Source organism: Sapajus apella, unplaced genomic scaffold, assembly GCF_009761245.1.
Source record: "Sapajus apella isolate SASKATOON/1434 unplaced genomic scaffold, GSC_monkey_1.0 scaffold150, whole genome shotgun sequence".
NCBI lineage: Eukaryota > Metazoa > Chordata > Mammalia > Primates > Cebidae > Sapajus > Sapajus apella.
The window spans coordinates 1500196-1527536 of NW_022437090.1; the positions used below are offsets into that span (position 1 = coordinate 1500196).

A 27341-nucleotide genomic window follows, 5' to 3' on the forward strand; every position below is an offset into this window, starting at 1 on the left:
AAAAATATTTTAAAGTAAGCCAGAGACTGGGCGCAATGGCTCACGCCTGTAATCCCAGCACTTTGGGAGGCTGAGGCCGGTAGATTTCATGAGCCCAGGAGTTCAAGACCAGCCTGGCAGCATGGTGAAAACCCATCTCTGGCTGGGTGTGGTGGCTCACGCCTGTAATCCAAGCACTTTGGAGGCAAAGGTGGATGGATCACCTGAGGTCGGGAGTTCAAGACCAGCCTGACCAACACGGTAAAACCTAGTCTTTAAAAAAGAAAGAAAGAAAGAAAGAAAACCCATCTCTACAAAAAAATACAAAAATTAGCTGGGCATGGTGGCGCATGCCTGTAGTTGAAGTTGCAGTGAGTCGTGTCTGTACCACTGCACTCGAGCCTGTGTAACAAAGTGGGACCCTGTCTCAATCAATCAATAAAGTAAACCAGAAAGTTTTAAGGAAAACAGAAAGATGATGGAGATCAGAAAAAGAAAGCAATCCTATAATCTTTACTTATCACCTGAAGCTTCAGCCCTCTTCCATGTCCCCAGGCACTCAAGGCTCACACATTAAAAGGGAAAGATGAAATATCACCAAACAGACCAAAAACTCACATGCTTTGGCTTTCCTTTTTCATTTTCAGTTAGGTGTTAGGCCCTTGCTGCTCTGTACTGAGTAGCTATGCACAGGTTGACAAGAAGAAATGGGAAGGCTTATCATTGAGGTCAGAGCTCAAAAGTCATACGTGGCAAACTCTTCTCTTTTCCTGTTTCACCCATCCAAAATCTATAAAGTGGCGTTCACTGTTCCAATGTGAACAGGATGAGATGCCTTTCTCCTGACTCCCTGCACGCTGGCCCATCGAATGCTGGCCGGTGATGGAGACGGGAGGGTGGGGAAAGAGCACCAATCAAATCCTGAGCGGAACGGAGGAAAGAACAGAGGCTCTGGATCCTCGGCAACGGAACAGTTTTAAAAAGCTAACTATAGGATCCTTCTAAACAACAACAATATGAATTCATGAATGATTGAAACATAATATGGACACTCACAATTTTCTGAGAATATCCCACCAGCTGGATTTTACTAAGGGCAGAGTTCACCTCTTGCATTGTATAGCATCTTCTCCAGGTTGACACTTCCACAGCATCCTTGAGAGGAGAAGGTAACAGCCTGCAAATAAATCACAATGTCAACTACAAGGTGAACATTCCTTCATGTTCTACAGCATTCCTTTCTAGTAATTTGTCCATTTGATCTAAAGGGTTTAATTTACTGGCATACAATTGTTCATAGGATTCCTTTATGATCATTAAAAAAAAATAGAGACATGTTGCTCTGTCGCCCAACACATGTCAACAGAAAAACGTTTTATCATTTGCTCTGAAAGAATCAGGAGGGGAACTGAAGAGTAACTTCCCTGACATTCACTGTACAATCCAGGTCCAAGTACTGGAGTGAAATAAATGCATGCCATTAGCCTCTCCTCTCTCTCCTGAAACACCATCAAACAATAGTAGAGGGCTACACACACACACACACACCCACCCACCCACCATTTAAGACAAAGAGAATGAGAGAACAGACAACAGCAAGGCATTTTACAAAGTAGAAGGACAAACATAACGGACTTAGTAGATCCAAGAAAGTTCAATGCCAATGTTTAACTTCTACTGCAGAACCCACAAAAAATATGGCAACTGAAAATAACAGGTACATCTGGAATTTGAATCAACCTAAAAACAAAAGGAACTGTTGAAGAAAGCGATGAGATACTTAGAACCTTCCAGATCTCCTAACTCCTTCCATATAGCTCAGCAGCTGTTCCTTCTCCTCTGACGCATGTTACCAGAGGTTGTTCTCCAGGTGGAGTAAAAATGAAAGTCTGCACTAGAGGAAACCATTAACTGAGGCAGCCTTCCTAAACAAAAATTCATATACTGAGAGGAACAATGTTTATATGGCTGCCAAAGCAATATGAGTAAGCTTATACCCTCCATGGTAGGGGGCTGGAAGAATCTTCTCTGAAGAATCTAATCAGCCTCAAAGAAAAAATAAATAAATAAATATATTCTAACACAGGGTTCCACAAAGAAACACTCAATCAGATTACAGTAAAGTCTAAAATTGAACAAGCCCTACTCATGGCACACAGACTTTCTAATTAGCTTTTTAATTGTCCAACTCTTAAACATGAGCCAGTAGCCAAGGACTATGATAAATCTGAGAAAAGCCTCTAAAACAATAAAGTCCTCAAATAGGGCCAGAGGAGCAGGCAGCGAAATTAGAAGAAATAAATTAGGCAAGCAGAGGAAAACTTTAAAAACAGCTTGTCCTTCCTATCCTTAGAAAAATAAGACAGTATAGCTACCAAATGAGAAGAGACCACTACAAGGAAGATTAAGAGACTCAAAAGAGCTGTTAGAAATTAAAAATACAAAAAAAAAAACAACTAAAAATACAATATCATATAAAGAGTGAAAGCATGCCAACAAAACATCAGAATTTCAAAATAAGCTAACAAGATTGAAAAGTTACACAAACATGAATGAGGCACATACATGAAAAACTAGCAAAGCTTATAAATGAGGTGACAGAACTCCATGAAAAATTAGAAAGAAAACAGCACTTTGGAAATGAAGACTAAACTATATGTTGAGCATCTCAAATCTGAAAACCTGAAACTAAAAATCTCTAAAATCTGCAACTTTTTCAGTACAAACGTAATGCTCAAAGGAAATGCTCACTGGAGTACTTTGGATTTCAGATCTGGGATGCTCAATCAGCAATATTCCAAAAATTGAAAAAAAATCAGAAGTTCGAAACATTTTGGTCTCAAGTATGTCACATAAGGGACATTCAACCTGTAACAGAAACACAGAGTAGATAAACACAGTAGATAACGTCACAGGAACAATGGGAAGAAAAAAATACCAAAAAGAAATGAAGAGGCGTAAAGAATTCAAGAGAAAGTAACAAATGTTGAAGGCAGATAGGCAAGGTGCCACATAAGGGTAATAGTAGTCCCTAATAGAAAAGCAAGTGAGACAATAAAAATTAATACAATATTCAAACCAAGTGCAACAGTAAAAATTAATATTTATAATATTCAATTACTAAATGCTATAATTGCTAAAATAAAGAGACATGAAACTACACACTACAAGAACATAGTGCACTCTTGAGAATACTGACCCAGACAGTGGACACCAGACATACTCTAGGAAAATATTTAGACTATAAGCAAACCTTTGGGATCTAGGCAAAAAGAACAAGAAACTTACAAGGGAAGAAAATTAGGTCTTATTAGCGTTTTTCACCGCAATGTTTAATACCAGAACAAAATAGGATAACATATTTAAGATATTCAAATAAAGAAAATACAAGCCAAGGACTATACATCTAGCAAAATTGACTTTCAAGGCCAAAGAGCACAGATAAACAATTATGAACATATGGGAATCCACTATTGTTCTTGTGACCCCACCCTGAGAAATCTACTGAAGACTGAGTTTCAGACAATCAGAATGAAGAAGCAGCATCAGGACGCATGGGCCGGTGGTGAGCATTAAATATAGTTAATTGTAGAAGACAGACTAAATGAACGTTAAAAGGAAGGGAGGATAGTATGTAATGAATATATACTTTGACAACACAGATATGGTAAAACTGTAAAAAAAAAAAAAAAAAAAAGTGGGGGAAAATATACATGCTCTGTTCTCCAAAGGGTCCTAGAAACAGTGACCAATTTAGTAGCAATGAGCATTGCTAACAACCAGAATGGGATCTTAAAATTCCACTTTTCACTGAAGAAATCAGGGTTTCTTGGAGAAATGGGTAATTCAGGGCAGAGAATGTACAAGAGTCTTAAACATCCTGCTATCACAGATGGCAAGGAAACAATAAAAGACTATGAGGGTCACAATAAAAGGACCCAGGCGACAATTAGTCCGTTTTCATGCTGCTGATAGAGACATACCTGAGACTGGGAAGAAAAATAGGTTTAATTGGACTTACAGTTCCACATGGCTGGGAAGGCCTCAGAATCATGGTGGGAGGTGAAAGGTACTTTTTACATGGCGGCGGCAACAGAAAATGAGGAAGAAGCAAAAGCGGAAGCCCCTGATGAACCCATCAGATATTGCGAGACTTCTTCACTATTAGAAGAATGGCATGGGAAAAACAGGTCCCTACCACAACATGTGGGAATTCTGGTAGATACAATTCAGGCTGAGATTTGGGTGAGGACACAGCCAAACTGTATCACTCTGGCCCTGGCCCCTCCAAATCTTATGTCTTCACATTTCAAAACCAATCACTTCTCAACAGTCCCCTAAAGTCTTAACTCATTTCAGCATTAACCCAAAAGTCCACAGTCCAAAATCTCATCTGAGACAAGGCTAGTCCCCTCTGCCTATGAGTCTTTAAAATTAAAAGCAAACTAGTTACTTCCTAGATAAAATGGGGGTACATGTATTGGGTAAATACAGCCATTCCAAATGGGAGAAACTGGCCAAAACAAGGGGGTTACAGGCCCCATGCAAGTTCAAAAACCAGCAGGGCAGTCAAATTTTAAAGCTCCAAAATGATCTCCTTTGACTCCAGGTCTCACATCCAGGTCACGCTGATGCAAGATGTGGGTTCCCACGGTCTTGGGCAGCTCTGCCCCTGTGGCTTTGCAGGGTACAGCCCCACTCCCGGCTGCTTTCACTGGGTAGTATTGAGTGTCTGCGGCCTTTCCAGGTGCACCGTGCAAGCTGTGGTAGATATACCATGCTGGGGTCTGGAGGATGGTGGCCCTCTTCTCATAACTCTGCTAGGCAGTGCCCCAGTAGGAACTCTGTGTGGGGGCTCCAACCCCACATTTCCCTTCTCTACTCTCCTAGCAGAAGTTCTCCATGAGGAAGCTACTCTTGCAGTGAACTTTTGCCTGGGCATCCAGGCATTTCCATACATCTTCTGAAATCTATGTGGAGGTTCCCAAACCTCAAATTCTTGACTTCTGTGCACCTGCAGGCTCAACACCACGTGGAAGCTGCTAAGGCTCGGGGCTTCCACCCTCTGTCCCTCTGTTTTTTTTTTTTTTTTTTTTTTTTTGACAGAATTTCGTTCTTGTTGCCCAGGCTGGAATGCAATGGCATGGTCTTGATTTACTGCAACCTCTGCCTCCCAGGCTCAAGCAACTCTCTTGCCTCAGCCTCCTATCTGGAATTATAGGCACGCGCCACCACGCCTGCCTAATTTTTGTATTTTTAGTAGAGATGGAGTTTTGCTGTGTTGGCCAGGCTGGTCTTGAACTCCTGACCTCAAGTGATCCGCCCACCTCAGCCTCCTAAAGCATTGGGATTACAAGCGTGAGCCACTACACCTGGCCTGGGGCTTCCACCCTCTGACGCCTTAGCTCAAGCTCTATACTGGCCCCTTTCAGCCACAGCTGGAAAGGCTGAGACACAGGGCACCCAGTCTCTAGGCTGAACACAGCACAGGGATTCTGGGCCCAGCCCATGAAACCACTTTTTCCTCTTGGGTCTCTGGGCCTGTGACAGGAGGGGCTGCCGTGAAGGCCTCTGACATTCCCTGGCGACCTTTTCCCCATGGTCTTAGGGATTAACATTAGGCTCCTTGCTACTTATTCTGCATCCAGCTTGAATTTCTCCTCAGAAAATGGGTTTTTCTTTTCTACTGCAACGTCAGGCTGCAAATTATCTGAACTTTTATGCTCTGTTTCTCTTTTAAAACAGAATGCTGGGCCAGGTACAGTGGCTCACGCCTATAATCCCAGCACCTTGGGAGGCCGAGGCGGGTGGATCATCTAAGGTCAGGAGTTCAAAACTTGCCTGGTCAACATGGTGAAACCCCGTCTGTACTAAAAATATGAAAATTAGCCAGGTGCGGTGGTGGGCCCCTATAATCCCAGCTTCTAGGGAGGCTGAGGCAGGAGAATCGCTTGAACCCAAGAGGCTGAGATTGCAGTGAGCCCAGATCATGCCATTGCACTCCAGCCTGTGCAACAGAGCAAGACTCCATCTCAAACAACGACAACAACAACAAAAAACCAGAATGTTTTTAACAACACCCAAGCCACCTTCTGAATGCTTTGCTACTTAGAAATTTCTTCCATCAGATACCCTAAATCATCTCTTAAGTTCAAAGTTCCACAAATCTCTAGGGCAGGGGTAAAATGCCCCCAGTCTCTTTGCTAAAACGTAAGAAGAGTTACCTTTCCTCCAGTTCCCAACAAGTTTCTCATCTCCATCTAAGACCATCTCAGCCTGGATGTTATCGTTCATATCACTACAGCATTTTCGCAAAGCCATTCAGCAAGTCTGTAGGAGGTTTTAAACTTTCCCACATTTTCCTGTCTCCTTCTGAGCCCTCCAAACTGTTCCAACAACTGCCTGTTACACAGTTCCAAAGTTGCTTCCACATTTTTGGGTATCTTTTCAGCAACACCCCACTCTACTTGTACCAATTTACTGTATCAGTCCGTCTTCAAACTGCTGATAAAGACATGCCTGAGACTGGGAAGAAAAATAGGTTTAATGTGGACTTACTGTTCCACATGGCTGGGAAGGCCTCAGAATCAAGGTGGGAGGCAAAAGGTACTTCTTACATGGCGGTGGCAAGAGAAAATGAGGAAGAAGCAAAAGCGGAAGCCCCTAATAAACCCATCAGATCTCGTGAGACTTATTCACTATCATGAGAATAGCACAGGAAAAGCCAGTCCCCAATGATTCCATTATCTCCCCTGGCAATCTCCCAAAACAGGAGGGGAATTCTGGGAGACACAATTCAAATTGAGATTTGGGTGGGGACACTGGCAAACCGTATCAACACCTGACGAGGCTTTCAGGGTTCAAAGACGGGACAATTCCAACTGAAACAACCACCACCACCACTTAATGAGCTTAAACTACGCAATATTTCAGAGGGGGATGGGATCAGATTGGAGCTTCTGAGGTGCTGTGAATGCTCTTTTCCTTGATGTGGGAGGTGGCTTTAGGAGTGGTTGCTTTATAATAATTCATTAAGCAATATATCAGTTTTGTGTGTTTCAATATCTGTTGGATCCTTTTGCTGTTGTTATTTTAAACAAGGTCTTGCTCTGTCACCCAGGCTGGAGTGCAGTGGCATAATCATAGCTCAGTGAAGCCTCAACCTCCTGACCTCAAGTGATCCTCCTGCCTCAGCCTCCAAAGTAGCTGGGACTACAGGTGCGTGCCACCACGCCCGGCTCAGTTTATTTTTTGTAGTGATGGGATTTTGCCATATTGCCCATGCTGGTCTCAAACTCCTGGACTCAAGTGATCTGCCCGCCTTGGCCTCCCAAAGTGCTGGGATTACAGGCATGACCAATATCTGTATTTTATATTGTAATAAAAAGGTTAATTTAAAAATCAGAAAATTTAATGTCAAAAATGAAATATTACAGCAGAAATGAAAAACTGATAGAAAGCTTGGGAAATAAAGTTAAGGACATTTTGCAGAAGAATAAACGAAAAGAAAAACAAAGAGATGGAAAAGAGGAGAGAAAAATATTTGAATGACAATCTAGGAGGTTCAGCATCTAATAGCAAGAGTTGCAGAAAGACAGAACACAGAAAACAGGAGTAGAAAACTTTTTTTAAAACAAGAATAACAATTCTTAATTTTCTAAATTGATAGCAAACCTTTTCTGTAAGTTGCTGCAGATATTTTAAGCTTTGCAGACCACATACAGTCTTCACCATAACTATTCAACTTAGCTGTGTCATAACATACACAATATGTAAATAAGCGTGGCTCTGTTCTGATAAAGCTTTATTTGTAAAAACAGTGGTGGACCAGATCTGGCCCATAAAACAGAGTGCTAGCCTTAGTTGCCACTCCTGTTCTACATTGAAAGGGCCCCTTAAGTAGTCAGCACATGAATGAAACTGCTTTAGTAAGACCTATCGTCATAAAATCAAGGAATAAAGACAAGATTCTAAAAGCTACCATATGGGAATAACAAGGTGCCAACTAAAGATCTAGGTTCAAAATAGCGTTGGACTTTTCAATAGCATTCCTGGAAGCTAGAAGAAAATAGAATAATGCTTGAAAAATTATAAGAGAAAACTATATCTTTTTTTTTTTAACCAGAAGCAGCTAGTCTTTCAGGATCAGAGAAAATTATATCTAACTGAGATTTCTATCAAAGTTTGAGGATTATTTCTATCAAATAGTTTTAGATGTGCAGATCTCAGAAAATTTACTTCCCACAAACACTTTGTCAGGGAATTACTGGACAATGTGGCCTGAAAAATGAAGAAATAAACAAGAAAAAGGAAGATCCAGAAAACAGAGCTGACAGAAGAAAGTAGCAAAAAAATCTCTGGGAGAATGGTGAGGAAAATCCTCAGCTGAAAGCCACAGCACTGGGCCCAAGACAGCTGACATCAGAGAAGGCTTGGGAGAGGGCTTTTCAAGGAGACAAAAGTTGTCAGAATACCTACTGAGACTGAACATGATATTTACGCCATCCTAAAACATGCCACTTCAGCATAGAGGTTATTTTGAGGTAAAGGCACCTGAAAAACAGCAGGTGCAGGAAGAGGGCTCTGACCGCCTCTTTTTCTACCTGAAGGAGATGAAACCCCCACATAGAAGATGTCCTCCCTAGAGCAGGAGGAAAGTAACATTTTTCTCTGTAGGGAAAGGGAATGGAGTTCAAGAGAAACCTATATCAGCAAACATTGTTAAACCCTGATCTTCCTAGTCACTTCTCCACCCAATTAAATGTCCTAGCCCAAGTCCCTTTACCTTGTCACATTTTCCCAATGTCCTACTCTTTGGCCAACTCAGCGTCTGTGTTCAACTTTAATGGCTCCTCTGGGTCTTCAGTCTCTTGTGGGGACTCCTACATATACTTAATTTAATAAAATCTGTGTGCCTTTCTTCTGTTAACCTGTTTTATGGCAGTTTAATTCTTAGACATAACTGGACACCCTAAGAGGGTAGAGTAGAAATTTTTCATCATTTACAAACATACTGAGGAAAGACAAGTAGGGAAACAGTATAGAGACCATAGGTACATAAGACAACTAGACGAATCAGAAAACAAAGTAAATTATTAACTCAAGGGAAAACAAAAAGTTGTGCAAGATAGAAAAAATAATCCTAATAATCTTATATGGCCAATGAATTGCATTTATACAGCCTCAATAATGGAAACACTGAATTCAGATTTAACCAGAGTAGCACACAGATCAAATCGTTCCTATGCTTTTTACTTGTTTCTTGAGCAACAAAATATCAATGATCCATTTTCATTACCTTCTACATGAACAGATACATGAAGATTCTATGTAAACAGATATATGAAGTACACATAATGAACTGCTTTAGGTTTTGCAATATTTATTCTACACGTATTTACTTAGCACTGACTATGACCACAGCACTTAAGTCACATTAGGGGAATAACACGCACAATACAGCGCTTCTGCTCACACTGTGCTTAAGTCTAAGAAAAATTTAACAGTACGAGGAAACAAAAAGGATGCCAAAAGCCTCGAGTCACCCTTGCCTACACAGGCTCGCCTTCCCTTCCAGAAGGGCCTAAACAATACACTGCAAATGCAGATCTCAAGATCATATGCACACCTCCTCTCTTGCATCCCCCAACTTTAATGGTTCACCAATATGTTCAGGATAAAATCCAAGGCTCTCAGCCTGACTTCCTAAGGCTCTTCTTTATCTGGGTGCTACTTTTGCCTGTATTGTCTATACTGGGCTTTTCTAGTGCAAGGCCCGGCCTGCCTGCACCCCACCCACTTAACTCCCTCTGCCTTCTTCTACATTTCAAGTGGACAACACTTACTTGCTCCTGCTTAAAACCGAGACCACGTGTCACTTTCTCTCAGATCTTGTGCCCCTGGTCTAGGCCAGGTGCACACTCACGTGCTCTTCACGAAGGCTGGCTGGCCCTGAGTCTGGGAGTGCGGGGAAATGGCACAGAAGTCCCCTTTGGACTGAGGCCCCCGCAGGGCTGCTGCTTCTGCATCTTTTTCCTCCACATCCCTGTAACTCACAATAGCCTGCTTTCAGGAAGGAGAACGTTTTCTGAGAGGCACTTGGAAATCATGGAAAAAAGAGAATTTACAACAAGACAAGCATATTGGTGTTAGCTCTTCACCTCTAAGCCTCAGTTTCCTCACCTATAAAATGGAGAGAATATCACTCTCCTTTGAGTTTCTCTGCAATGGGAAAATGATATATAATGCATATGAAGTGTTTGGTGCAGAAGAGATGCTTAATCAAGGTTTGTCTCCAGCCCTGCTCTAACACAGCCCCAGGAGCATACACATTTCCCAACAATTCTGCAGTGGACTCCAACCCTGGGTGATTGACTCTGATGAGCAGCCATGATTCTGAATTTGAAAGGCCTCAAAGGAAACCCCAAGGTTCGACCCTGCTTTGGCTCCTCCTTTAAATTCTCAGGGTCAGATAGCCCCAGGGCTTGAACCTCCCGGGGCCCGCCCTGCACAGAAAATGAAGACCTCTGGCTTTGGGCTGGGCAGGAGCAAAAGAGTTTCTTGACTTAACAATGCCAGCGCTGTTAGGCTTTCACGGGAGTGGCTAGAGGGCAGGGACTGTGATGAAGAATGATGAATAACACCTGCAACCCCAACCACATCTCTCCACTCAGCTGGACTTCTCTCACATTGTCCCCAGCTTTGCCAGGGCCCCGAAACAGTCACCCCTCTTAAAGCCTGACTGGAAAGTCACACACAAGGCCAGAACTACACCTGCTTTCTTTTCTGTGATTTTCCATACCCATTACTTGACAACCATTACTGCCATTACCCAGAACCCCACACCATGTGGGCTTCCCTTCCTGCTAGCTCTGTATTCTCCTGATGGCCCTTCCCAGCACAGCCTCCCCTTTCCATCTAGAACAAGTCCTGTGAAAATTCAGCAGATTAAGATCTGGAACAGCCTTGCTGTAAAAGAGACTTTGGTCACTAATGTTTTCACTGTGTGCTGGAGATGAAACAGTCCTATATTCAGCCTATCAAGTACCAGTCGCGTTCCGACTGGGCCCTTAGAAGCAAAGTGGGAAGCATGAAGATGCAAAGTATCTGCTACTTTTGTCCTCAACAGCCCAGAATTTATTTCTAATGAAATTACTGGGATGTTTCAAGTAGGGACACACTTAAGCAAAACAAAAGGCTCCTGAAAGATGCAGGTACATTTCAGCTTAAATCTTTCCCATCTTTCCCTTTAAAGTAAATGGCATAGAAATAATAAACTTACATTCCACAATAACTGAAGAAAGCAGGTGCTTATACAGAAATTTTCACTAAAAATGATTTTTGCTAATTAGATCACTAGAAGACTGTAGTCAGAAGGAAAACTGTCTTGTTAAATATGCCTTTCACTTTGTGGTTTACTAATACCCACTGAAAAGAGTAACATGTATCTTTTTCTCCCATTATATCATATGATTCACACAGAAACATCTATTTCATTTTTGTCTCTTCATCACTGAGTACGGTGCCCAATATGAATGACACTCAAAAGAAAACAAGTTCAGCTGCTATCCCAGGAAAGAAAAGAAAGAGCAATGCAATTCTAAACCCAGCCGGTCTGAACTGCACCACATTTGGGTAGAGGTGAGCCCTGTAACTGTGAAAGGTGGTGAAAAAATGAGGGAGGAGCTCAGGGGTGATCCGGAAAAGGAAAGCCAAGCCACCCCGACTGCGTCTAGTCCAGTCCGACCTTCCCAGTTCAGAGTTTTGTGGCAGGCGCTTCTGAAGTGGCTCCAAGTGACCCCCACCTCGAGAATTCACCCCTGGTGGAATCCTCCCCCCTTGAACATGAGCTGGATCAAGTGGCTTGCTTCTAGTAAAGAGAATATGACAAAGGTGATGATGGGCTGTCACTTCAGCAATTAGGTTACAGAAGACTAGGACTTCTATCTTGCTCACTCTCTCTCTTGCCGGCTTAGAATGGTCTCTTTTTCCTCATTCGAACCCTGCTCAGTCTACCTAGCCCAGCCTAAGTCTTGCCATTTAGCACCTAATTTTTGCTTGACAAACTCCTTGAGTAAAAACTTACCATTATACCAGGCATTTGGTAGTTAGTCAACAAGTAAGTCTGCAGTTCTCTGAATTCCATATTTATGCCTGCAAAGTTTTTTTTGCTGAAATCCTCTTTTATTCTTTCTAGATATTTAGTTACTTTGTTGGGCTTTCTCTATCTCCTAACACATCTTGTCTAACTTAGCTTTCCCAGAAACTCTCCTTATGCTTGCTTGAGGTCCTAATTACAGAGAGGCATTTACAGGGCCATTTAAAGCCATTAGGATTATTGGCTGATTTTGGATAAGAAGGATAAGGAAACCCAGAGGGAACTAGTTCTGCTTTTTCTGGCTTTTTAATTTATCAAAGTCAAGTTCTCAGAGTCTAAATGTTTCATAAATACTTTCTAAAGGATATCATTGTTTTGCTTGTTCTTACCACACTTGAGTGCCTAATGAGCTTCTTTCCCAGTGGTCTGATATGATGCCAAAGCTCTGTGGCCTCATCTTCCATCTTGCCAGCGCACAAGCAGCACACTTTTGTGTTTTTATTAAATATTAAGACTTTTAAGTCCAGAAGGACCACTTAGAAAGTGGTAAGTAAAAAACTGGCTGGGCACTAAGTGTTTGCTGAATGAATGAATGAACAAAATTAATGTAAGAACAGAATACAAAGAAGACAGAAATCAGAAAAGTTCCTCGCCCAACTCTCATTACACAGAGTGTTTAACATGGCCGTGAGGGCTGGGGTAGACTGGGTATGTTGGCAGAATAAGAACCCATATGGAGTTTGTGAAGCCTCAAAATGAAGTATGTTTCAATATTAACCAGAAACTAGGTTATCATCCTGGATGTTTATTTCATATCAAATGATTGTTAAAAACACAGCAATTGCGTAGGCTACCAAAGCATGACAGGAACAACTCTTGAGAGCAACTCAACGATCTTTGCTCTAATCCTACGCTCATGGAAAAATCTCTTATCCGTAATTTGGACTTCTTTACCAGCACAGAGTGTCCTAGGTAAAGGAGCCACTCTAGTTCTGGAGCCAGTCAGGGGTCTTAAAGAATTTAATCGGGATTTTTGTTTGTCACTCAACATCCTTGGAGTCTGCTCAGCATGAATCAGTCCCTCAGAGGCTAATCAACTCCAAGTGAAATGAAACCGTGAAGTGTCTTGAATCGCAAAGCCCAACATGCTGTGATCACTCCGTCAAAGCACTGCTGCTCTCTGAGGGCCTGCCTTAAGGAGCCTACCCCTGGACATCTTTTAGAACTCGAACACAAGTGGACTTGGAATTTAATTCTTATTTTACAGAAAAGGAGATTGAGTCTGAGAGTCTGAGTGACAGTGATAACTAACTACAGGTAACAGCGAAATTGGAAAACAGTTTTCCTTCTGTCTACTTGACTCTCTTGCTTTCATCAGAAAGGCAGTGTATGAAGGTAAATTAGGCTGTGGAAGACAGATGTGTTTGGGTTAACAAAACCAGATTATGTAATCCACGTATCTTATTAAAGGAGACAAGCACACTGGAATTTACTGAGCACCTACTGTGTGATCGGCACCGTTTTAAGAACTTTATCATATTACTCATTTAGTTCTCACAACAACCCTATTAAGTCGTGAATATGATTCCAATTTTATAAAGGAGGAAACAGAGCCTAGAAGAAATAAGTTGCCACAGCTACCAAGAAACAGATCTGAAATTCAAATACAAGTCTATTTGACCTTCAAGCATACACTTCCATCTTTTCTTCCTATCACACAGTTAGAGTTGGTAAATTGCTGTATGCATACCCGAGGAATGTCAGAGCAGAGGAACTTCAACTTTAACATGCATGGTTTTAAGTCTTTTTTTTTTTTTTTGATACATAGTTTCACTCCTGTTGCCCAGGCAGAAGTGCAATGGCAAGATCTTGGCTCACTGCAATTTCTGCCTCCTGGGTTCAAGAGACTCTCCTGCCTCCTCAGCTTCCCCAGTAGCTGGAATTACAAGTGTGACTAATTTTGTGTTTTTAGTAGAGATGGGATTTCACCATGTTGGTCAGGTTGGTCTCGAACTCCTGACCTCTGGTGATCCACCCACCTTAGCCCTACAAAGTGCTGAGATTACAGGCATGAGCCACTCACCCAGCTGCTTTTCTTTTAAGTCTTACGTAAGGTATGAACCCACATTTTAAGTTATAAGTGTTAAAAACTGCCATAAAAATTCAGCCAAAAATATATTAATGCTTAATTGCTTAATGCTTGCATGAGGCTGATGACAGTATCTTGTATGATTTAGCCTCATTGCAACTGTAGAGTTCTAATCTCATTAAAAATGCTAGCTTTATTTTAAAAAATACTAGAGGTGAGGTTACTTTCCTAAGTGGAATACCTTGCTTTACATTTCCCTGTTAAAAACCTAAACTTAAGTGAGTATGGGAAAGTCAGAGACCCAAAATTATACTGTGAGGGATTCTCCTTTCCCTTCCCTTCAAAATCCATCTCTTTGTCAAGAGTAAACTGCAATGTCAAAGTTAGGAAGAAGGATGGATAACTTCTGTGACATAAATCTCAAGGAACACTGTCAACTGAGGCAGGAAGTTATACAGTTGCCAAAAAGCAGGAGTCATAGTTTTTTTAGTACATGTACTAATAATAAATCAGATGCTAATTCGAACTAACTTCAAATGATTTATGAGAATTTGTCAGATTCTTCTGACAAAGTTTGAAAATTTTTAATTTACTACACTCTTTAGTTGATAGTTTTATTAGTAACGTAAGCTACTAAGATGTATTAATTCTAGGTACTTGACAAGATCTACTTTGATGCTGCCTATATACAATATAAGTCAAAAATTGGGGGCTCAAGTCTCAAATCAAGTACCTCTCCAAGAGGTACTTTGCTCAGATCATACAGGATTTTATTCTAATGTAGGAGAGCCAACATTTCTAACAAGATTTTTAAAAAGTCATATTTAAAACATCTAGACTTTGAGCTTCTCTTAAAAAATTAAATAAAAAAAGAAGGCTTGGCAGCTGTGGGCTCATATTCCCATATGGCCACGATCTGCTGGAGCTGCAAGTCAGCTGCCCCTACAGAGGCACACACAGGGGGTGCAGTTGCCGGTCCACATTTTCCCCTAGCCCACCTCACTCCTGTGTGTACCTTCCTCAGCTCTGTAGGCATGTGGACCTGTGATCCCTATTTTGGAGGGCCTGGACCAGTAAAGTGAAAGAATGAAGAAAAAAAAAAAAAAAAAAAACAAACAACAACAAAAAAAAACAAAAACAAACAAACAAACAAAAAAAACCATACAGAGAAGATACAGCCTGTATAACGGGAAATATTTCCATGAATAGATAGGAAAAAACAGTGTTTGTCAATGTAGTATGCCACAGTAGTTTGAGACACTAGATATCAACTAGCTTGTAGCAGAGAGAAATCTAAAGGTGATGTAAATCCCTTAGTACAAACATTGTCCAATGCAGCACTTTTAGAATTTTGGTCCAAGATTAAATTCTAAGATTTCAAAAGAACTCTTTTGCCTGATGTCAATTAAGGAATAAGTAGCTCTTCAGGCCGAGCACGGTGGCTCACGCCTATAATCCCAGCACTTTGGGAGGCTAAGGTGGGCGGATCACTTGAGGTCAGGAGTTTGAGACCAACCTGACCAAGATGGTGAAACCCAAAGAATACAAAAAATAGCCGGGTGTGGTGGCATGCATCTGTAATCCCAACTACTTGGCAGGTTGAGGTGGGAGAATCGCTTGAATCCCAGAGGTGGTGGTTGCAGTGAGCAGGCATCGTGCCACTGCACTCCAACCTCGGTGATAGAGTGAGACCCTGTCTCAATAAAAATGAAAATATAAGTAAATAGCTCTTCACATTCTTCTACTACTTCTAATATTTATGCTGAGTTTATCTAGGAGAAGAAGAAGACACAGCTATGGAGTGTCTCTTTCAGACCTCAGTATGTTTTCTAATAGTTAGACTCTTCCCTTTCTCTACCAATAACTGTGGCTCATCTCATGCTCAAAAATCAAAACACAATCCTTGGCCAGGGTGAGAAAGAAGGATGTCCTTCTCTAGTAGTGCACGTTACTTACTCTCCTTGCTACTCTACCAAGTTAGTCGCAATAGTTTCTGATTTTTGCCTACCAGGTGGGTAAAACTAGCAGCTTCTTTTAAAAGGGGTATTTCCATTCTATTATAAAGATACATGAAAGTGTATGTTCACTGCAGCCCTATTCACAATAGCAAAGACATGGAATCAAACAAAATGCCCACTGATGATAGACTGGATAAAAAAATGTGGTACCTATACACCATGGAACACCATGCAGCCATAAAAAGGAATGAGATCACGTCTGTTGTAGGGACATAGATGGAGCTGAAGACATTATGCTCAGCAAACTAACAGAGGAACAGAAAACCAAATATCACATGTTCTCACTTTTAAGTGGGAGCTGAACAATGAGAACACATGGACACAGGAAGGGGAACAACACACACTGGGGCCTCTCAGGGAGTGTGTGTGGGTGGGAAGGGAGAGCATTAGGATAAACTGCTAATGCATATGGGGTTTAATACCTAGGTGATGGGTTGACAGGTGCAGCAAACCACCACGGTACACATTTACCTATATAACAAACCTGCATGTCCTGTATATGTATCTCAGAACTTAATTTTTTTTTTAAAGAGAGATTTCCTCTGTGTCTTTCAGGCCCCTCCCCAGCCTTCTCTTCCTTTAGCTTCATGCACATATCTAATGTAGGTGGCGCTACTTTTGTGTGATGATGATTTTGCCCAAGGTCACAGGAGAAAAGGTGAAATAAGGAATTGGAGCTTCCTAAGACTTGGCCCAAGATTTGAGAGTCAGAAAATGCTGACTTTTTGAGACAGTTTCACTTTGTCCCCCACGCTGGAGTGCAGTGGTGTGATCTCAGCTCACTGGAACCTCTGCTTCCTGGGTTCAAGTGATTCTCCTGCTTCAGCCTCCTCAGTGGCTGGGATTACAGGCACCCACCACCATGCCCACCTAACTTTTTTTGTATTTTGGGTAGAGACAGGGTTTCACCATATTGGCTAGGCTGGTCTTGAACTCCTTACCTCAAGTGATCTGCCCACCTTGGCCTACCAAAGTGCTGGGATACAGGACTGAGCCACCGCGCCCAGCCAACAAATACTGACTTTCGAACACTATTTGTGGTGTGCCAAAATTAGTTGCGGCAAAACGCTCTGAAGGGTTTACATTTAAGAGGAAGAAGGGAAGCCAGAGCACGCACGTTCCATGGGAACGAAAACAAAGGCCTGAGGTTTCTAAGAGGGAGATGCAGGGAGCCAGTGTCCTGTGCCATCCAGTGGGCACACAGGAGATGAAAAGAAGGGAGGCATCAGAACCGAGGGCGAGAGAAAAGGGGGCTGGGAACAAGAATGCAGTACTGCACCAGGGCAGTCAGATCAAGGAGGCCACTTACATATACACCGAAGGAAGACTTAGATATGCGCATGTTCAGAAAATGTTTCCTAATGTGAAGCCATGCCCACACCATATGGCCCCAAACAAGGAAAAAGACATTCAGAAGATCCTTAAAACACAGGAGCAAATGTGCACAGATAAACCTAATTCCTCGTCCCCTGACACAAGAAGCGGCTCACACGCACATGAGAAGAGGCATGTGTGTGTGCTCAAGAGGTGGTCCAGCAGACAGGTTAGGAGCATGGGCTCTGCAGCCAGGCTAGTCGGCTGTCTAGGTTTGAATCCAGATCCTGCCACTCACTAGCTGTGCAACCTTGGGCAAGTTACTTAATCTCTCTGTGCTGCTTTTCTCTCCTGTAAAAAAGTAGTAACACTGGTTGGGCATGGTGGGTCACACCTGAAATCCCAGCACTTTGGAAGGCTGAGGCAGGTGGATCACAAGGTCAGGAGTTCCAGACCAGCCTGGCCAATATGGTAAAACCCCATCTCTACTAAACATGCAAAAATTAGCTGGGCGTGGTGGCGCGTGCCTGCAGTCCCAGCTACTCGGGAGACTGAGGCAGAAGAATCGCTTGAACCTGGGAGGCAGAGGTTGCAGTGAGTCAAGATTGTGCCTCTGTACTCCAGTCTGGGCAACAAGAGCAAAACTGTCTCAAAAAAAAAAAAGTAATAACACCATGACCTAATTCATTAAGTTGTTAATAAATAAATGAAGGCAGGGTGAGGTGTCTCATGCCTATAATTCCAGCACTTTGGGAGGCTGAGTTGGGTGGATCACGAGGTCAGGAGCTCGAGACCAGCCTGACCAATATGGTGAAACCCCATCTCTTTAAAAATAAATAAATAAATAAAATTAAAAAATAAAAAAAGTTTAAAAAAATATAAATAAATAATAAATACATGAATTAATTAACACATTTAGAATAGTGTCTGGCACACAGCAAGTGTTACACAAGTAAAACAAGTAACGTGTACAAAGGAATGCAGAGGAGACGCACGCTCAAGCTCTGAAATAGTCACTATAGAAAAAGTATATTCTTCTAGCTACATATTTATATTCTAATAGAAAGAAGATCTCCAAAAACTGAGACATTCTAACACTGAAATAAGCAGATGACTACAAATCACTGATCTACAGAGAAAGAGAAACCAGTGGCAACTGGAAAAAAGTGGACTTGGGGCTGTGTGCGGTGGTTCATGCCTGTCATCCCAGCACTTTGGGAGGCTGAGGTGGGTGGATCATGAGGTCAGGAGTTCAAGACCAGCCTGGCCGAGATGGTGAAACCCTGTCTCTACTAAAAATACAAAAATTAGCTAGGCGTGGTGGCAGGCACCTGTACTCCCAGCTACTTGGGAGGCTGAGGCAGGGAACTGCTTGAATCTGGAAAGAGAGGTTTCAGTGAGCCGAGATAGTGCCACTGTATTCCAGCCTGGGCGACAGAGCAAGATTCCATCTTAAAAAAAAAAAAAAAAAAAAAAAAAGCGGACTTGGGTAGGAGCATATGGAACATAGACTGCCTAAGAAAATACTACTTTTTACTACAGACTTGATGTCACCATCAGGTGTGGTTCCTGTGGGGCCTAGAGGTGAAGGCAGAATTGCTAGGGTTAGAGAAAGCCCAGTGTGTTAACATCGACGGGGTAACCTATTGACCATTTGAATAAGAGAGCATAGAAGTGCAATCAAGCTGCTGCTTCCACGGTATTTCTCCTTGTTTCATCTCTTACAGCCTGGTTTCTGGCCTGAGCACTCTATGGCAAGTCACCTCTCTGGGATAGTTACTGACTTTCTCATTCCCATAGCCAAGGGCCTATCTCTGTTTTACTTCATACTTCTGCAGCATCTGAGACCAACAACAACTGTATTTTCTGCAGCTTCCCTGTCCCTTGCCTTCCACTCGGCTCTCTTCCTACCTTATTAATTACTTACAGCCTCCTTTACAACTCTTACCAGTTCTTTTCAATTCTATGTCAGAGATTCCTTTGAAGTTAGACTTCAGCTTCATGTTCAGGGATACTGCCTCAGTTCAAGGCTTTGTTGTCTCCCCTAGGTTTCAGCAGTCACACTGCTAGTCTTCCTGCCTGTGTCTGCATTCCCATCCACCCTCCACGCTGCTTCCAGAGTTACTTTCGCCAAAACAAATGTGGTCATTTGCCTCCTTATAAACCTTTGCTGGCCGACTCCATACTCAATATAAAACTCAAGCTTCACATATGCGAGTCTTCATTCTCTTGCTCCAACTCATCCCTTTACTTTCACCTCTGACCTCTCTACTCACCCTAATCCACACTGAACTTCTCACTGCTCCCTAAATATACTATGTCTCATGACGCTGTGCCTGGACTTCTCTTCTCAACCTCTGCGATCTGGACAAGTCCATTTCTTCTTCCTGAACTGTCATCTCCTAAGGATTGTCCTTCTCAGCCTCCCTAAGCAGAGTTCTTCAGTTTCTGAGTGCCTACAGCACCGCGGGCAAACATCTCTTCTAAGACATGCCATGAAAACTGTAACTGACCTGTTGAGTAATCTGGCTTTCCATTAAACTTTGAGCACCTCAAGGACAGAGCCAATTGTTCTTAAAAACTCCAGTACGCAGCAGAGCACCCTGCATATAGCTGCCTCTCGAAAAATGTTGGGTGAATCGAACATACCCCTTTTGTGTATTAGGGAAAGATAATCTTTAATACAACCAAATCATCGTTTAAGCATAAAAGAAGAAATCAAATAAGACTGCTTTGCAAAGCACCCGGCTCTATAATCTCTGGGAAGAGTGGTCTGCTCCTCACCTCTGAATGTCCTTATTCTTCCACAAGGAGGCAGACTGAGCTTTTGGCACTCTTTCAATGAAATTCACCAGCTCTTCCATGAGAAGCCTGAGTTTAAACAAAAAAAGTGAGGAACACCCATTAAAAAATTTGAGAAACACCATATTCTAACAGTTGGCCAGGAGAAATGACTTGCCCACCTCCCCCTCCCCCATCTCATCTTCATCTTCCTCTCTGCTGCATGTAAACTTGATCATCATTTGATATAAAGTTAAACAAAATCCTTGGTTTCTTATTGCATTTTTATGCTAAAAATTCTGAACTTCAATAAAAAATTTAATTCACCTTTAAAACAAGCCTGGTGCATTTCTTGTCTCTAAACACAGAAATACACAAGTCTATTTTAACTGTCACTCTAAGATCTCTACTTTCACATTACTAAAAATATATAGGGAGAAGTTAAATGACTGTGAAGTACCTAATTTTAGAGACACAGCAGGGTGTAGGCAGGGTTTTTTTTTTTTAAATGACGGTATTAAATGAACATTTTAAATGGGCAAAATAAGTTTTCTTGACATGTGCTTTAGGAATTAGCAACATTCCACGTGGAAGAATACTCCAAGGACAAATGGAGTAGGCTGCTCAATGCAGAAGGCTGGTTCTCTCTAAGATCAGCTGGAATACCACAGAACTAGGGATGAGGAGTCTAAGAAATGCTGCCATCAGATGGATCAAGGCACACATGCTCTGGGGATTCACGGGACTGAGAAATATGGGAATTCTTGAGGGCCAGAGGGTGACTACAAAGCTAGAAATGGATTTAACAGCTTGAATCCCCATTCATAATCTAATACAGGTGATCCATATTGACTTAAATCCCCTCCAAGTTGACACATACATACTGGTAAGCCATAAATGTATTAGCAATTGAAAGCTAAACAACTTCATTTCATTCTCATTTATTCATTTTGCCCTAATACCATCTCTTCCTTCCATCTTGAAGAAAGAGTGCTAGTTTCAACATCTCAAGACCTGTGATTCAGGCTTTCTGGTGTCCTGGAAGTAGCTTTTTTTTTTTTTTTTTGAGATACAGTCTTGCTTTGTTACCCAGGTTGGAGTATAGTAGCATGATCTCGGCTCACTGCAGCCTCCACCTCCCAGGTTAAAATGATTCTCCTGCCTCCGCCTCCCAAGTAGCTAGGACTTCAGGCATGTTCTACCACGCCTGGCTAATTTTTCATATTTTTAGTAGAGACAGGGTTTGCCGTGTTAGCCAGGATGGTCTTGATCTCCTGACCTCGTGATCCACCTGCCTCAGCCTCCCAAAGTGCTGGGATTACAAGCGTGAGCTACCACACCGGCCCTGGATGTACCTTTCATAGTAAGTTTGGTGTGCCGATCCTCACTGCTTTAGCTTTTCCAAACTAGGAGCTAGTTTTTTAGCTTATACTCTCAATTGAAACCGATGTATCACTTCAACGGTTTTACTTTCCTGTGAGAGCCCTCCTCAGCTCCCTTACAGTTACATACACAGTACAGGTAATATGGTTTGATATAAAAACAAGAAAACGCATTATCCCATCTGCAAGACTCTAGAATCCAACCTAGGAGTCTCACATTTTGGGTCGTGACAGTTAACAAATTTTTTTTCTGAAGTAATTTTCTTCACATAATTTTTTTCTCACTAAATGATAATATAGTTACTTGTGGTAACCACCTGTATCACAAAGGCTTAGTGGAGGCAGAGAAAGGGATGGCAGAGGCTTCTCGGAGTCAAAGGAAACTGCAGATTTACTCCTAGACTGCTGACTTTCACTCTGCCAACAGCAGAGACAACCATCTATTTACATATCTATCCTGTATTTTCTACAAGCTCTGTCTCCCTTTAGAGTTTACAGCAAACCACAAAAGGGGTATTCTTGAAAGCAAAGCCATAAAATTTCTTCTTTTAAAGATGCTACGTTCTTTCCCTCTGAAGCCCTCTGCCTCGCATCTTTGTGGTATCTTCCTAAACACCGCCTCCCCTAATGAGCATCCTCTGTACAGGGGAGCTGTCTCTATGAACTCCTTCCAATGAATTTATATGAAAAAAGACCAACAAAGCTACTTGCAGCATCCAGCCATAGGCATTTCCAATGAACATTCCTCATCTAGAGAGTGGTCTACTCTGCCTGTTCTTCGGGTTAGTTTTTTGAAGGAAGTAACCACCACCCCTGGTGTAATACTGTGTCAGCGTCAGCACTGAAGGAGGAGCTCCGCAGCCACATCCAGGCGGGATCAGAATCAACTGTCTCACCTGCCGATCTGGACAGTGGGTTCCGTGGCATACACTGTGCCTGTGAAGCCGGTGTGCTCAGTGATGTATGGCAATGCCATCATACAGTGATAGTTAGAGATGAGAATCACATCTACCGTAGACAGATCTATTAGCTCGGTCTGAAAAAGGAGGAAATGATATATATCTGTTCAGGGATCGATCAATATGATGTGACTAAAAATGATGTTGTCAGAATGCTGAGAAGTAGTTTGTGTTGCAGAATCTTGATGGCTTTCCTGCAGCACTGCCATTCTCTCATCTGAAGAGGTTTTCTATATTGACATGAAGTAGCAGGACAGGACAGCCAGCAATGACAACAGCCACTGTTCTCACAGAGGCAGCACTCTGATTTTACTACCACAGAGCTCTCAGACATATGAGGTTAAATGACAGCAGGACCCTTTGGCAGCTGCTGCCAGCAAGTGAAACCAGGTAACTGGAAGCAGAGAGAGCAGCGTATAGGCTGCAAGCGCGCACTGGAACGTAACACGCCACTGCTAAGGATTAATGAGCAGCACTGACGCGGCACACAGAAACCAGCCCTTCAAAAGCCACATGCACAGACAGCTTTTTTTTTTTTTTTTTTCGTTTGAGGCACCTTTTGTTAGTTTAGTGCTGGTTATAGAGACCCCCCCCCCTGCCAAAAGTGTAGTGGCAGTCATGAAAGGAAATTATACTCTCATCTTCCATCCTTATGTTAACCCCAGATCTGCCGTTTTAAGGTCATGTAAAAAGGGAGAAAAGACAGGTTAGCAGGTGAGGGGAAAGGCTATCCAAGTTTGGGTAAATTTTAGGAACACATTTTTAGCAGAAGTTTTTCCATATATTTAAGTCTGCCAGCCTGTCAAGGCGCACTTCTCTTCTTCCACTAGATCTTCCTGATTTGCTCAGAAGAAAGAAACCATATCTTCCTCGGAACTCCCGAAGTATTGTATGTGCAACTCAATTATTTATTTATTTATTTGAGACAGAGTAGCTGGGATTACATGTATGCACTACCACGTCCGGCTAATTTTTGTATTTTCAGTAAAGATGGGGTTTTACCATGTTGGCCAAGCTGGTCTCAAACTCCTGGCCTCAAGTGATTCACTTGCCTCAGCCTCTCAAACTGCTGGGATTACACCAAGCCACCAAGCCCAGTCTGTATGTGCTACTCTCATGACAGTTCACAATCTATACACAACACCTCCAAGCAACACTTTGTCCCATATGACTCCTCTGTCCTCAGTGGCAGCTGTAGCAGCCAGTACTTAACAGGCCTTGGTGTGCTTCTGTTGAAGGAATGAAGCTTTATTAGCAGCATGTTCTGGGAGCAGAAGTGAGAACCGTGGTTCAGACAAGCTGTCACTCACAGAGCCCTCCACCGTGCAGGAGCCAACCCTGGGAGATGCACAGTGCACTGAGGAAAAGCAAGTGACTCGGTTAAGAGGTGGGTCCTTGGGCTGATACATCCCCAAGGATGTTATGCAGAAGAAATAACAAAGATGCTGTGGCACAAGTAGATGATGAGAGGCAGGTGCCATTCTGGCTATGGATATTTTCCGGCTGAGTAACTTTCCACATAAAATGAGTCATTTAATAAAGTGGCCAGGGCATCATTGGCTCCTGAAGACAGGATGCCACCAGAGGTCATAAGCTACACAGTGCCTACGTGAACACCATGTGAACACCATGCCTAATGAACAGCCGGACTATCCCAGCCTTCACCCCAAGTTGTCCACTGCACTTGCAGGGCAGTGTCCACTTCACGAAGGACCACAGAACTCTTTGCTGGTTCTACTCTCCACTACCTCCCATCATTTTTAAACAAATAAGGAAATTCAGACAGAGTAGCACAGTGATAGATCCAGAAGAAAACAATGCAAAGGACAGCTGAATCAACAACAAAGCTCAAAACCATCACCGCCTTCCCTCAGGTATACAGAAACTGGGGGAGAAAACTTGAAACTTCTCTTTACTATTTAAGAGTCAGTCTAGAATTATAAAAAATTTAAAAAAATTATTCTGTTGGTATATATCAAGAGTGCATGCCTATATAAAACATTTTTTCCTCTGAGAAAGAAATTTAACAGCCAAACCACATTTATATACAGGTAATTCCTGACTAACACAGGGCTAGGGGTACTGACGCCCTGTACAGTTGAAAGTAACTTTTGAGTCCCCCAAAGCTTAACTACCAACAGCTTACTGTTGACTAAAAGCCTTCCTGATAACACAATTAACTCATACTTTGCATATATACTATATACTGTATTCTTACAATAAAATAAGCTAGAGAAAAGAAAACATTATTAAGAAAATCATAAGGAATTTGGATGTGGTGGCTCAGGCCTATAATCCCAGCACTTTGGGAGGCTGAGGTGGGAGGATTGCGTGAGGCCAGGAGTTCGAGACCAGCCTGGTGAACACAGTCAGACCTTGTCTCTATAAAAAATGTTTAAACAATTAGCTGGGCATGGTGGTACACACCTACAGTCCCAGCTACTTGGAGGCTGAGGCAGGAGGATCACTTGAGCCCAGGAGGTTGAGGCTGCAGTGAGTTATGGTTGTACCATTATACTTCAGTCTGGGCAACTATATACTAACTGGAGGTGAATTACCATAGACGTCTTCATCTTCACAATGAACAGACTGAGAAGGAAGAGGAGGGTTGGTCTTGCTGTCTCAGGTGGCAGAGGCTAAGGCAGGAGAAGCAGGCAGACTTGGAGTGGTACAGATATACATTGTAACTTGTCTGATGTTTTCACTTTTTCATTTCTCTAAAAATGTTTCTATATGGTACCAATCCTTCCACCATTTTAGTTTCTGTGCCCATATCATGATTCGGGTTGTCAAAGAAGTCAAAAGCAGTGCTGAATAATTGGAACCCTTCTGCCAGACTATTTAACATCAATTTGTTTGCCAGCACTGCTTCTTCTATGTCCTCCTCATCATCTGGCACTGGTTCAGAAGCACTCATCTCGGTCGGGTCATCTTCTGTTAACTCCTCTGTGTGCTAGTGGGCTCCTGAATTTCTCCAAGCTCCCTATCTTGAAACCCTTCACCTCCCACTTTTTAAAATTGTTTTGCCATATCCACAATCTCTTTCATCATTTCCTTGATTGGTTCTGTTGTAAATCCTGTGAAGTCAAGAACAACATCTGAACACGGTTTTCTCTAGCAGGAATTTAACAATGATGGCAGGTTCAATGGTGTAATCCTTCCAGACTTTTATGATATTCTATCGGGGTTCTCTTCCACAGACTTGACAGCCCTTTCCACAGAGTACCTTGTGTGATGAAGCTCAAAGGTTCTTATGACCTCCTGATCTACAGGCTTATTTAGTGATGCTGTGTTTAGCGCATGAGACCTGATACCTCCGGAGTTGAACTCATGGGATCATGGGTGGCCAGGGACATTTCCAATGTTGAAAGAACTGTAAAATGCAGTCTCTTACTGGCAAAGTACTTCTGACTTCAGGGACAAAGCAACAAGGGAACCACGCTGAAAAGGGGTTCTTGCTGTCCAGGCTTTTTTGCTGTACAAGCCAAAGACTGGCAGCTGGTGTTTATCTTTTTCAAGGATCAGAGGTTGGCAGCTTTATAGATAAAGGCAGTCCTGATCATAAACCCAAGTGCATTTGCACAAAACAGTGGAGTTATTCTATCCCTTCCTGCCTTAAGTGTTGGAACTCACTTCTCTTACTAATAAATGACTTTTGTGGCATTTTCTCCCAGAATAGGACACTTTCATCTGCATTAAAAACCTGTTCAGGCAGATAGTCTTTCTCCTCGATTTTCTTAATGGCATCTAGGAATTTGTCTGTCATCTCTTGGCCGCAGAAAGCTGCTTTTTCTGTTATCTCAACATTTTTTAAAGCTTTCCTTTTGCTTTAAGTTGTCATAGAATGATTTCACTTTTTCTTCAATCACATTACAGGTATGCCTTTCTTACAGCAGTCTTGCGCCCACACAAAGCCGCATCTTCAATACAAGGTAAAAATGCATCTCACAAGAAGTACAAGGTTTTCATGCCTGCTGGTGTAGCTACAGTGACAGCTTCATGTATTTTCGCTTGTTTTTGTTTTCTTCTTCTTCTTTTTTTTTTGAGACAGAGTCTCACTCTGTGGCCAGGTTGGAGTGCAGTGGCACGATCTCGGCTCACTGCAACCTTTGCCTCCCGGGTTCAAGCAATTCTCCTGCCTCAGCCTCCTGAGTACCTGGGACCACAGGCGTGGTCAATTTTTTGCCCAGTTAATTTTTGTATTTTTTAGTAGAGATGGGGTTTCACCATGGTCTCGATCTCTTGACCTCGTGATCCGCCCACCTTGGCCTCCCAAACTGCTGGGATTAGAGGTGTGAGCCACCAGGCCTGGCCCTTCCTTTTTTTTTTTTTTTAAAAACAACGGTCCTTATGCTGGATTCATTTGTCTTGAATGGCGGGCAATATCAGCTGCAGACCTCAATGTACGTATCAGGCACTTCAACTTTTCCTTGTAATGTCATGACTTTTCTTTGCTTCTTGGGGGCACTTCAAGCATCACTAGTGGCACTTCACATGGGTTCCATAGTGTTACTCGAGGTTTACGGTGCTGCGTTAAACACGATGCAAAATATATGAGAACTGCAAGAGATCACTCTTTATTGCAATATGTAATTTACAGGAGACGGGAACTGCTCATGTAGAGATGACTAGTACCACACAATGCTTTAAGTAGATACCTGAGCTGGCCACAACAGCAACAGGAGGTGGCATGAAGCTACATACTGTACTACTGTTAGTTTC

General features: G+C 42.4%; 1 protein-coding gene across 2 annotated transcripts in view; it reads right to left on the reverse strand.

Annotated features, from left to right (window-relative positions):
• The window catches only part of INTS9 (integrator complex subunit 9), a 122660-nt gene that overhangs the window by 46056 nt on the left and 49263 nt on the right, over nucleotides 1-27341 (reverse strand). For both annotated transcript variants that reach the window (XM_032265376.1, XM_032265377.1), the window contains 3 exons: nucleotides 22557-22696; nucleotides 20282-20368; nucleotides 1036-1156 (listed from right to left, as the gene is read on the reverse strand). In XM_032265376.1, the coding sequence (XP_032121267.1) occupies nucleotides 1036-1156; nucleotides 20282-20368; nucleotides 22557-22696 (348 nt within the window). The remainder of the gene's footprint in view (nucleotides 1-1035; nucleotides 1157-20281; nucleotides 20369-22556; nucleotides 22697-27341) is intronic.